General features: G+C 44.4%; 1 protein-coding gene across 1 annotated transcript; it reads right to left on the reverse strand.

Annotated features, from left to right (window-relative positions):
- Nucleotides 1-1,326: 1,326 nt before the first annotated feature.
- On the reverse strand, nucleotides 1,327-4,427 carry CCN1 (cellular communication network factor 1). Its single transcript, XM_044671889.1, has 5 exons — nucleotides 4,094-4,427; nucleotides 3,544-3,757; nucleotides 2,807-3,166; nucleotides 2,409-2,617; nucleotides 1,327-2,275 (listed from the first exon to the last, which is right to left on the reverse strand). Exons 1-5 carry the CDS (start codon nucleotides 4,154-4,156, stop codon nucleotides 1,973-1,975), a joined length of 1,149 nt encoding a protein of 382 aa, XP_044527824.1. The 5' UTR covers nucleotides 4,157-4,427; the 3' UTR covers nucleotides 1,327-1,972.
- Between the last annotated feature and the right edge of the window lie 8,752 nt (nucleotides 4,428-13,179).

Below are 13,179 nucleotides of genomic sequence, written 5' to 3' on the forward strand. Positions count from 1 at the left end.
ATAAGTAGCAAATAGTCCTTTGTGATGTGATAAAGAACCAATGCTACTCCTTTTCTAGTGTGAGCAGCCTGGGTTATGAATTAAGCGAGGTTTTTTTGTTTGTTTGTTTGTTTGTTTCTAAATTTTATTGAAGCTTTTTTTTAAAAATATTGATACTGTCTTCTCCAACGTTAACAAGGATCTCTGAATTGTCAAGTCTAATTAATTTTTTTTCTACCCTGATCCTTATTGACCTCTCTGAAGCACTTAATATTACTGATCGCCTTCTCCTATCTTGTTTTCTTTTTAAAATTTTGATTTATTTCCTTTCAGTCAACAAGGATTTCTTTTTAAAAAAAAAAAAGGAAAGAAAAATCCTCATAACAAATAGTTATATTCAATCAAAACATATTCCTGAATTGGCCATATCCAAAAATATATGGCTCATTCTGCACCATGGGTCCATTTCCCCTCTCTCAGAAGGGAGGTAGATTAGCTAATATTTCTTGAGGTGAGAATTTTTTTCTCTAATATAATATTCTCTATTATTCTTTAAGTCTAATATTCTATATTACTCTAATTCTAATTCTAATATTCTCTAAATCTAATATTCTCTAATATCTCTAATTTTCTCTAACATTTCCTCTCCTGACCTATACTCTCTAATATAATAAACCACAAGATTTTTTTAAAATGCCTAACAATTAGTGTCTAATGACTCTACTACATTTATTTCACAGACTATACTTGTTTGGGGAGTGGGATGTGAAATAGTCTGTTTCAAAAGGCTCTCAACTTCTATGGGGAAAAGCCACTAGTTGTTATGAATATTATATATTATAAAATATACCTGCATATATGTATTATATATGTGTACAATTTCTTCATTCTGATCTTATAGCATGACTGTCTGATCTTAATTCCAAGATTTTCTACCCTGAAGAAATAAAGGCAATGATTTTCCATTTTTGTATCTCCCCCCCTCCCGCCCCTCCAAACTGCTGAACTGTCTAGGAAAGCATAAAGGTATTTTTGGGAGTGTGGGGGGAGAAACTCCACCTGGAGTCAGATGCCCTATGTTCGAATCTCAGTTCTGTCACTTACTAACTATATGATATCGACAAGTCACTTAGCATTCTTTGGCCTGTTTCCTCATCTGCAAAGTAAGCTTTGCCCAAATGACCCCTCAGGCCCCTTCTGGCTCTAAATCTATGATTCTATGTTCCTGTGACCTCTTAGAATCTCAGTTTCCTTCTCTATAAGAAGAGGTGAAAGATCACTTGAGTCCTCGAGTCCCTTCCAGCTCTGAATCTATGAGCCATACTCCAAAGTTAGGTAAATATTTCTTTATTAAATGATTAATTCCATAAATAAAATTTTTTTCACTGAATATAAAATTAAAATCATTTACAACTTATTCCAGTATTACATTTTTTCCCAAGAAAAGCTACATTTTTTTTGATAAATAAAAACATTCAGTCTTAAAACAGCTGGTTTCTGTTTGCAGTTCAGATGCAGTTGGTACATCATAGCTGCCACTCATGCTTACACTCACAGAGTGCCACATCAGGGAAGGGTGGAAAAATTTCCAATTTGCTTCTATAAAAAGGATCAAAAAGTCTTCAGGTGTCCCACTATTCACATCATCTCTTTTTCAAAAGGCAGAGAGAGAGGAAAATATGTTTACCAAATAATTTACAAACAGAAAGCAGAATGTTGTCAATATAACAGGCTCCAAAACGAAGCAATAAAATGGTGCTCCAATACTATGAAGCATTAAGTATTCTCAAATCTCGGTTGCCTTGGTGTCCATCTGCACAGTGCACTCGGAAGTTTCAGAAATACCTTAAAGGTGACTCAAGAATGAGTAAGGCGACACTTCTACAATAGGGTTCCTTCTCCCTCCCCTATCCCAGCCCAACCCCAAGAGTCTCAGTATTTCCGATTCTGACACTGCCTCCCCTCAGTTTCCCCCTCCGGCCCAAAGGGCCGTTTAGTCCCTAAATTTGTGGATGTCATTGAACAGCCTGTAAAAGGGGAAGGTGCCCTCGGGGACATGTGGGCAGCTCTGCATGCATTTGCAAGACTGGATCATCATGACGTTCTTGGTGACAAGCTCCCCGTCCTCGCAGCGGAATCGGACCTTGACTGTCCTGGTCTGCTGGGGCGTGCAGCATCTCCCATCCAGGCAGTTGCCGCAGTACTTGGGGCGGTAGTTTTTGAGGCTGGTGCATCCCGCAAAGGTAAACTTCTTAGGGTTGGAAGATTTCTTGGTCTTGTTGCATTTCTTTCCCTTCTGCAAGAAGACATGGGGGGAAAAAGCCAGGAATTATTTCTCTGGGAAGAAAAAGCACGGCACGTGTGCCTGGTAACAATTTCCACGAAGCTTGAGCTTCCAACAATTCTTACTCGTTAAGCTAGAAACTGACCTTGAGCATGCCATATCCTGTCTGACCACAGGGGCGCACTTCACAAATTCTGGTTTCTTTAACCAAGCGGCATTGAGGGTTGTCATTGGTTACTCTGGTCGAGACACCAGTTCCACAAGTCTTGGAGCAATGGGACCATGAAGTTGTTTGAACAATGCATTTTTGGCTATGAAAAAGGCCATGTACGATGCGTGGCTCCAGTCCAAAAACTATAATGGGGGGGGGGGGAGGGAGGAGGGAGGACGGAGAGAAGGGAAAGAGAGAAGAAGAGGGTTATTATAAGTTTTCAATGGTCCACTATGTACAGAGAAAGAAACAACTTTTAAACATCTAACAGTTTAAACCAATAAGAGAATTCATTCAACGACACCCTTTACGAGGTTTAAAGGTCTACTTACCAGGGAGTTGTTTTAAAGGGGTGCCTCCTTTTCCGATGGCTATTAACTCATTGTTTTTGGTCAGTTCGATCTCAGAGGCTCCTATTTCCAGCCCCTTGCCCAGGAAACCATCCATATCCTCCAGGGCGTCTTTGGCGATGTCGTCGTCACACACCCATTCCTCACAGCACTGCCCGGCCACTTTGACCAGCCTGGGGTTCGTGCAGCCCAAGTTGGGAAGAGTCAGTTCTTGCGGGCACAGGGGAATGCAGCCCACCGCCCCGTCGATACATGTGCACTGGTGTTTACAGTTGGGTTGGAAACTTTCGCCGTTCTGGTATATTCTCGAGTTATATTCACAAGGTCTTCCCTCGGTCTGGGCTGCAGAGACAACCCCAAAAAAAGCGGGGGGAAGGGGAGAGATAGGGTTAACACTCCCAATCACTCTTTGAAGCTCCTACAGATTTTGTGCTCGGTTAAATTCACTTTATGGTAAAGTCCCCCTACAATTCCCCGGAGCCCCAAGACTAGAACAATAAGTTAGTCAGGAATCACTTTTCCGTATGGGCTTTTAGCGGGGCCCAGACATACTGAATTGCATTCCAGACTGCTGAAATCATCTGCCTTTCTGCCAAGCTACCAACAACAAAGCATAGCCATACATGGCCTCAGTAGGACCAAACTGGCGGACTACAGGGGACTAGTATTATTGTTGTTGTCGTCGTTGGTCTCGGGGGGCCAAACCGCAAGCATCTCACCTCTGCAGATCCCCTTTAGAGCCGTGGAGCTGGCGCCGAAGTTGCATTCCAGTCCCTTGGTGTGGTCGCAGGGCTGCAGTTTACTGCAGTCTTCGTTGAGCTGTTTAGCACAGACTTTGCAGCATCTACAGCCGTCCAGAACCAGGCCCACTCCTGGAGCACATTTGGGCACCTCGAGGGGACACTGGCAGGAGGCTGGGCAGATGGAGAACGCCTGAAGCGAGAAAGGGACACGTTGAAAGGCTGAAGAGTGCAAAGTAGCCCCGGGGTCAGGGAGATCTCAAGGCTGGGAGCTAAAGCGCCACTCTGGCCCGACCGGTGTGGCTCCTAAGGTGGCCAAGTTCATTCGGGGACCGAATGTCCCGGAGAAGGTCTCAAGGTTTTCAAGGGGCAGGGCAGGTTCGATAACGGAAGGCTTACAAAGTTTGTCGCTCTCTCTTTCTCTCGCGCCCCCTCCCCACCCGGGGCTGCGGTTGGGACTGGGGACAGCGCTAAGGGGATCCGGGTAGGAGGAAAGGTAAGCAAGCTGTACGAGGGCTGCAAAACTTACCAGCCTGGCTAAATGGAAGAAGGTGACGGCAAAGGCGAGAACTCTGGCTGCCTGGGCACTCATTGTTAGGCGTAGGAATAGCCCTCGTGCTGTTGCAGCAGGAAAAAAAAAAAAGGAAAAAAGAGAGACAGAGAGAAACACACAAGAGTAACTTTGGGCAGAGCCGGGGAAGTCTTGAGCCTGGCTTGCGAGGCTGGTGCTGGGCTCTGAATCTGCCTTTCGGGGAGACGACTCAAAGATCCGGCGGCAAGAGCGACTTCTTCCTCCGAGATCAGAGGCTCAGCAAGAGCGGCTGCTGCGGGCTACTTGCAACTGCCGAGGTCACCCTGCACGCTTTCTGGGGAGATTCTCTTGCAGTCTGCGGAGGACCCCAGGACGGCGCCTTTTATACCCTGAGCTCAGCTCCGCCGCGTGTTGCAGCTGAGTGACGTAGGCGCTTGTCTGAGCGTTCCAGAATTCTCAAACATCTCAGGAATGTTTCTTTGGCGCGGGCTCCATCCAAGCGCCTCCCCTGGCTTCCTTGCACCTTTTTTGTCCCAGACCCATCAAGAAAACAGCCCATTTTTTCCACTTTAAATAACCACTTAGATCTGGGAGGATTTTCCTTGCTGGAGGCTGGGGGAAAAGGGGAGGTGTGTGATGCGAAGCGGGGAAAGTGATCGCAAAGTGCACTGGGGGCCCGGGAAACAGATAAAGAACTAACTGGGGGTTGGAGGGTGGGAGGATCTGAGAGGGAGGAACAAAAGCATATTTATTTGCTGATTTTTATTTTAATAGGCAGCTCCCAAAGCTTTCGTCCCTGGAAGGCAGCAAACTGTTTTATTTACACTGAGAGACAGAGTAAAACATTTTTGGAGGCATGGGGGGAGGGGGAGGGGGGGAGAAGGAAGGGAGAAACCCGGGAGAGGAAGTCTCTCTGATACATACTAGTATTCATTACTGAATGTCCCCAAACTTTAGCCTACTGTATATCAATCTGTTTATTAGAATGTATGCTGCAAATGAACACTGGCGTTTATGAATGAAAAGGAGAGCAACCAGCCATTTCCCATTATTGGTCGACCTTTCAAGCAAGGCTCTCCTCTACACCCCTCATCTCAAACTTGTCCGGGTTTGGAGGTATTTACTTTTGTCCTAGCCTAGTGTCTAGATGTGCTTTTGCCATAGGCTCGCAGGGAGAGAGCTTTCTACTTCATATTCTTAAAGGCAGATTTTGATAAGCAACTAATCAGGAATGAAATGAAAAATTCTAAATGATCTTTACTTCAATCACTCACAGGTCCTGCAGGAATTCGAGTTTGGACTCCATTCCCAACTGCATTTTGCTGAAAGCCTATGGGTGGAGAGGGGATGAGAGAGGGAACAAGGGACAACTCCCACCTAGGAATCTGCTCCTAAACTTGAAATTGACAGTATTTTGAAAGTTTTACCCAGGGATCCCTTGGACTGGAGACTTCTCAGGGCAATTACACTGAACTTCTGCCTAGGCTTATTTTTAAATGTGGTATTGAGAAATAAAAATGTTATTTTAAAAGGTATTAGCTAGCTGTGTCATTTTTCCATGACAAAAATAGTCCCAGATGGTTTATAAGTGTCATATTCTACCTGCTACTTCCTGAGTAAAGACCCTGTGAATGCGATCTACTCTCTGAATATCACCAACCCCCTCAGAGAAATTCATGGTTATGTTCAAACTATTAAAAAAAGCAACCTCAGGTCTCATAACTTTGGTGGACAACGCACAGATAATTATTTCTTGGTCTCTTTAATGCTTGCTATTGGAACAAAAGTTCAATTCTTTTCCATTTTAGGCCTATTCTAAACAAAAATAAATGAATAAATAAGCTAATTTAGCAAAGCAGCCCCTAGGTATTCAAAACTAACATTTCTAGGAAATATTGAACTCTCCATGACCTTTATTATAGCAGACAAGGGTAAGCTATGAGTACCAGTGGCACTTTCCTCTTGAAAAGGAAGAAAGAGGCAATTTCTCATGCCAGGAAATATTCATTTTCCATACCTAATACAGTTTTACAGGGAGTAAAGGTCCTGATTTAAGGCTATTAGAGACAAATGGTTCTTTTTCAATAAAATCAAACTGTTAAAGGCTAGGCAAATAAATAAAAGAAGATTTAGGCCCTGCTCTCACCCATAAACTAGACTCATCCTTTCTGCTAGGATGTCCCTTCCTCAAATTCAGATCCCTTTAACAGTTTTTAGTTAATGAAGGACTCAGGAGGAGGGTGTCTGTGGAAGGGAGGAGAGAGGAAGCATGGAGAGAGAATGGGGACTGGAGACTGGAGAGAAGAGTTCCTGGCTTCTGTTGTGGCGTCTTTTCTATTTGACTTCATGGCTGTAAGTATTTCCAGATGGTGAATCAGACACCAGACGTAACAATATTTCCATATTTGGTATAGCAGTAGCCTGCATTTTTAACATTTTTCTGCCTCTGTTATCCAACCACAAAGCATTCTCGATAGCTTTAAATGTTGTTAAATATAGACTTCATTTCTGTTCCCAGGGCAGGAAATTCTTCGGAATTCCTTGTTTTTCACGCAATCATGCTTTAAAAGAAAATAACAGTGGAGGATCCAATTGGCTGTATATAACCTATTCGTTTATTGGTGATGGGGGGGGGGGAGGGGAGGGGAAAGAGGTCTGATCTGCTCCACCACCGCATTTTTTAAGAAATACCATACCAGGGATTCTTTGAAAAATCGGATTAAAGTTTCTGACACTGGGTGTGTGGGCTTGTTTCTTTAGTTCTCTTCGGGATGGTGGAGAACTAGAGTCTGCCTGAGAGGAGAAATTTATAAACCCCTCCAGCCAGTGGCCCAAGAAAAAGCATGAAGGGTGGAGTAGAGAAGGGGAATGAGGGCGGGGTGGGGGGGGGATAAGGGAAAGAGAAGAGCAGCGAGAAAAAAATGAAGGGGTGGGGGCAGCTAGTGGGGTGTCTGCTATTAACCTGTGTGCATAGTATTACCATACAGTATGTCCTGTGTGCAACTGTGAATAAAGGACAGGCTTTTAGGAGAGAGGAAAAGCCGCAGTTCCACACGTTCCTGTCTGAAGGATGGTCCAGAAACCCCAGACGTCTCGTCGCCTTCTCGTTTCCACCTCTGAGAGAACTAGAGAAGATCATTTCATGTTGACGAACTGGGGGGAAATGTGCAAATGTTTATGGGTAAGTGTTGCTTCGGGTGCTAATTCTGCTGGAGATTTTTTTCCCCCTTTTCTTTTCATTTGGTGCCATTTTCAGGAATAACGGGCAGCCTTGTTTCCTTAGGCTGTGAGCCACAGAGAAGGGGCTTGTCTTCTACAGTTCCTTCCTGATCTGGGGCTGAGTTGTGGGGACAATTCTTGCGTTAATGATGTCAGGGGAGTACAAAGAATGGAAAGAAGGGGCCACTTGTGTGGTTGGTAGTAACTTAGAGTAATAATAACCCTGGATTTGTTTTTTTCAGTCATTCTCCCCCCCTCCTCCCCATCACACATATATCCAGGTATGCGTGTATTTCAGCAGTACCATTTACTTGCTTGTTTACAGATATGTTCACGCTCACACTTAGAGACAACTTTTACTTGTAGAACCAGTCCAACCTTCCTCTATGCCAACCCCCCACCCCCACCCCGCTACCCAAGAATTGAACATCGCTTGTGACTCATCCCCATCCGTCCTTACTCAAAAAGATCATTAAAGAGGAACCCTAGACTCAATTCCAGCTGAAAACTGGGGATCTGAGCAAAGGAAGTATACAAAGTGAGGGAGCATAACTTTATAAGGGAAGAGACCTTAGAAGAGTATGGAGTACAACCATCTCATTTTACAGATGGGAAAACCGAGCTTTGGGAGGTTGTGTGTGACCGTCTCCAAAATCACAGTAAGGGGATTTGAAACTAGAACCCCTGATAATCCAACTCAGTGCTCTGGAGCTGTTGTCAACCTTCTCCCCCCGCCCCCACCCCCATCGCCCCCACAAATCCATCCAGCATTTTCGGTCACTACTACTTCTAACATTCTATTCCTTTCATTCGACATTCCATTCTATTGTATGCGGTTGTCTTCGGCTGTGCTTTAGTGAAACCGATTTCTCCCTGGGGCTGCACGCACGTTGGTCTTGGCTGAGAGCCCGTGGCCGCAGTCTAGGGGAGCTCGGGTAGACCGGCTGACAGTCCGTCCGCTCCCGGCCTGCGCCTCTGTCTCCAGACGCTGTCAGTGCAGCTAGGGCGCGGAGAGGGAGGGAAGGGCTTCGGGGTTGGCAGATGCCCCCCTGCTGCCGCCGCTGCTGGAAGAAGGGGGTGGGTGGGGTAGGGGAGCCGCCGCCGGCTGGCAGCCGGCCCTGCCCCCTTTTTCATTTAGGCTTTTGCTAGGAGGAGACGCTCACGTTGCCAGAATCCGAGATTTCCGGCGGCGCTCGGTCCAGGACATTTCCAGCCCAGGCCCATATTTGGTGAAAGTCTTGAGGAGCTCCGTCATCCTCCGACGCGGCTAGGCGGGCGGTTCCAGCCAGGCCCTTTGAGATTGCCGCTAGAAATCGCGGGCCTTTGACCCTGCTGCATTCCTGAAAATGTGGGTCGTCTTGGAGANCCCCCCCCCCCCCCCCGTGCCTCAGGGGACCCATCCCCCGGCTCGGGAGTGCCTCCAGGTTGGAATCTGCCAAGTACGCAGTTTTTTTTTTTTTTTTCCTTCTTCTTTCCATTCCAAGAGTCATTTCATCATTTAAAAAGAAAGAAAGAAAGAAAAAAAAGAAAAAAAATCACACAAGGGATATCCTGCGGAGGGTTACAACCCTTTCCTTCCTTCCCACCACTTTGGGGATCTCTCCTGCGTATGTTAAAAATGCGCCAGAGGAGGGGAGGAGGAGGGATGGGAAGGGAATCCCCTGCCTGATGGTAGTCCCGGTTCCCTCCCTTCCTCCCTCCCCCCCCTAATAATACACACGTCCTCTCCTGCTTGTGGGCTGCCTCCAGCTCTAAGGCCTCACTGTTCTTGTTTGTCTCATGTATTAGGCTGGGACTGGCCATCTAGGCTTGGGTCACTTTCCTCTACTACCACTCGGGTGACGCAGCTTTCCTAAAACAATCGGTTGCTGTTCTGTCCTAAGTGGCCAGGTCCTGGACTACTCACAGATGCCTCAATAATTCTCTGCATCGTTTTTTTTCTCATCGTTTTTTTGCTTTTTCAAATTAGTTTCTTCTACGGAATATCTCGTATTAGACTATAAGTACTAAGCCTAGTTAATCACATGTTGTCTCTTCCATCAAACTATAAGGTCCTGGAAGGCAAGTTCTGGTTTTTGCGTTTCTTTGACTCCCCAGTGCTTTCCCCAGCGTCTGTGCTTTAGAAAAGTCAGTGGCTCAAAACACCTGCCGGACCCAAGATTAGATTTGGGAGATTTGGGGGAAAGATTGGGAAAAGGATGATGTTTGGGTTCTAGACTGGCATTTTGACCAGTGCTTTAGGGAAAATGGTGCAAATAAGTAAAGTTGGCATTTTCCACCTGCCCACAACCTCTCTTGTTTATCAATCTCATCACCTTAGTCCAGAAGTTCCTGGTCTTCATCCTTACATCTTTCCCATGGCAATGACCTGTCTCAAGAGAATTTAGCCTTTCACATCCCCTATCAGGACTTTTCTGTATGGCAATCCAATGATTCTCGGTTTCCCATAACAAATGATTTCTAGCAAACTACTGGAGTCCTGGCATTATTGGCCGAAGATGTTATTACCATTTATTTTAACAAGAAATTCCTAGAGACCCAATAATCGCTCTGAAAGTCATCTTTAAAAGAGGAATTTCAGGCACCATGGTACCATGGTAGTCTGGGTCCTGTTGGTGGTCCTGTTGGTGGGGAATACTTTTTGGATTTTCTCTTGCAGCTCAAAACACCCAGTAATAAAGTTAACAATGCCAAGCAAATGCTGGACCCAAGTGTGGACCCAAGAGAAAAGTTTCAGGACTCTTGATTCTCTACCTATTCTTTCCTCCCCTCCCCCCTTAACTTCTGTGTATTGGCTCCTAGGTGGAAGAGTGGTAAGGGTGGGCAATGGGGGTCAAGTGACTTGCCCAGGGTCACACAGCTGGGAAGTGTCTGAGGCTGGATTTGAACCTAGGACCTCCTATCTCTAGGCCTGACTTTCAATCCACTGAGCTACCCAGCTGGCCCCTCTCTACCTATTCTTAAAAACTTCTCTTTGCTACACATAGCCACAACAACCAGCTGATAGGAATTTATATTCCTTGAGAATACCTGAGGCTTTTCAGATCTCCTATTTGTTGATTTTGAACAGACTTTGGCTCCCAATGAGGTTAAAAAAATTCTGTTTAGAGCAGTTCTTAACCCTTTTTTTGTGGTGTGAACCCTTTCTTGGAAAATGTCTCAAAGTAATTGAGGGAAATGTTCAACTTCAGTACGTGGACCTCTGAAAACAGAGGTCTGTGCCATCCAAGTTGAGAATCCCTGCTTTAGAATCAACCTAGTGAAATTGAGGGGGAGCCAGCTGTTGTATCAGGAACATCTGAGTTCTCATTCTTCCTCTGACCCACACTCGTGTGATCTGGGGAAAGTCACTACATTTTTTGTCCCCCCTCCCAATCCCAGATAAATCGCTAAAGAAAAGTTTCAGAGCAGATACCTGTCTGAACTGGGAGAGGAAACTTTTTCGCTATGAGTTCCCTCTACATCTAAAACCACATATTTGGTCCAAAAGGAAATTGTCTAAAGACCAATAATGCCACCCAATTCATGCTGGATATGAACATTTAAAATCTGTTGAATCTCATACTTTATCCATTCCCACAACATTCCCCAGGCCCCTTCCCCCTCTCTGTCCTTTTCCTTTTTCTTCCCCCACCCCCAATAATGTTGTAAGTAACTGGCATTGCCTTGGAAACTTCCCAGGATGTTCTCTCAGCACATCTGTATCCAATGGGAAGTGTATCTTGCTGTTTATTTCCTTTCTCTGGATGCAGTCCATAGGAAACTAGGCATTAATAATTCCCTACCTTACAGAATTTTTTGTTTTGTGATAGCATAAAAGTGTTTCATAGGAACAGACTTGGAGATCCCTCTTCCACCCCACCCTGCAATGTGATGGGGCCAGATGTTCTGTAATAGTGACAGATTGCCATCAGAACTGGCTGGCTTCAGATCAGTGAGCTGAGAATTGACCTTCACCTCTTACATTCTGTAGCTTGAGATATTGTAATTTGTTCATTACAGGGCAAACAAATAGCAAACACACACTACTGCCAACAGCTATAACAAAACAAAGCAAAATAACTCTGCTTTGAAAGCTTGTTCTCTGCAGGTGGAGAATGGAGAACTTTTCAGATATGTGACAGCGCTTCATGGCGTCCTTCTATAGATAGCAATGTGGTACTATGAAAGGAGTAGTTCCTTTGGGGTCAAAAGATCTGAGTTCAGATTCCCACCTGATATTCCACGAGTGACCTTGGGCAAGTCACTTAACCTCTGTGGACCTCAATTTCTTCATTTTTAAAAACAAAAGGTTAGACTGGATGACTTCTTTTCAATGCTAGATTCACGATCCTAAGTCTACTCCATTCATTCTGTGTGTTAGAGGGATGATGGAGTTGAATTGTGTTGTGAAAATAATGGATGGAAAATAAAAAAAGCCTAGGATTGTCATTGTAACTCTTTAACTCACAAACTGTGTCTAAATGGGCAAGTCACTTTTCATGGAATCATAGAACTGGAAGGGAGCTTAAGGGACCATCTATGTAGAACTTCTTTAATAGTAAAGGAAACTGAGATACAGAGGGACACAGTGACCTTTCCCAAGTCACATATCCACATAACATCACTTTGATTTTGTACTTTAAGGTTTTCATGAGAGTATGGATAGAAAGCCAGCCTCTAGAAAAACCTGTCTCTGCTATGTACTAGTTGCCTGACTCTGGGCAAGTCACTTAACAAGTCATATGTAAATGGAGTTAAGATAGCACCTACCTCATTGGGCTGTTGTGAGGATCAAATGAAATCTATACAATGTTTTGCAAACCTTAAAACTTTATACCAATGCTAGGTATTTTTATTCTTACCATTATTAATTACTATTTTAGTCTTCCTGTAACAAGTTGTTATTCTGCATCGGTGAAGGGAATTTCCACACCAGAAATACCCTACTGGTGCATTTGACAACCCTGTGAGGGGATAATGCCTCTATTTTACAGATGAGGAAACAGGCTTAGAGGGTAGCTAGTTATTGCAAAATATAGAATGAGAACCTGGTTCTTTCTGGACTTGAAGTCTAGTAACCTTCCTAACTATATCATACTTCTCTCTCAATCCTTCTTCTAAAGAAGACTGAATTTTCCAGCCAACTCCGATCCAGGGCAGCTAGAGGTAGAGCCAACAGTGGACTTGCTATCTAGAAGACTTGAGTTCAAATCCTACTTTATACACTTGCTAGCTTTTTGACCCTGGGCAATCTGACACAGTTTCTTTATCTGTCAAGGGGGGATAATAACAATATGACCTACCTCCCAGCATTCTTGTGAGAATCAAATGACATATATTTGTGAAGCACTTCCCAAGCCTTATATACTACATAAATACTACTAGTGTATATTGGTTCCAAGACAGAAGGGTGGTAAGGGCTAGGCATTAGGGGTTAAGTGACTCGTTCAGGGTCACACAGCTAGGAAGTGTAAAATGAAGTTAGGGGAAATATATTGAGCAAGGTAATCTATAACATCTCTTCCAGCTCTAAAATTCTATGATCCTTTGGTGTGGTCTATATGTGATCAGGATTCAGACTCTGGCCATGATATACATCATGAATCCAGAGCTGATCATATCAAACCCTTTCATTTTACAGGTGAAAAAACTGAGGAACAGAGAGGTTTAAGTGACTTGCCCAGCCATTAAGTATCTGCAGTGGGCTTCAAACCCAGATCTTCCTCACTCCAGTCATGACAGTACCTTGTTTCTCTTTTAGTGTAAATCCTGGTAAATCTTATCTACCTCAAAAGTGTCAGGCTATTCACCCAAACCCTCCTGCCATCTCATCACAGATATGCCATCTGCTTGTTCTTTCTTTCTTCCTTTCTTTCTTTCTT

The sequence above is a fragment of the Gracilinanus agilis genome, chromosome 4 (genome assembly GCF_016433145.1).
Source record: "Gracilinanus agilis isolate LMUSP501 chromosome 4, AgileGrace, whole genome shotgun sequence".
Taxonomy (NCBI): domain Eukaryota; kingdom Metazoa; phylum Chordata; class Mammalia; order Didelphimorphia; family Didelphidae; genus Gracilinanus; species Gracilinanus agilis.

Bases quoted from the DNA above. Each gene is read 5' to 3' on its own strand.
- CCN1 (XM_044671889.1), bottom strand. From the start codon at position 4,156: ATGAGTGCCCAGGCAGCCAGAGTTCTCGCCTTTGCCGTCACCTTCTTC. The intron at 3,758-4,093 runs GTAAGTTTTGCA...TTCTCGCTTCAG, and splicing joins TCTTCCATTTAGCCAGGCTG to GCGTTCTCCATCTGCCCAGC. The intron at 2,618-2,806 runs GTAAGTAGACCT...CCCCCATTATAG, and splicing joins CCCTTTAAAACAACTCCCTG to TTTTTGGACTGGAGCCACGC.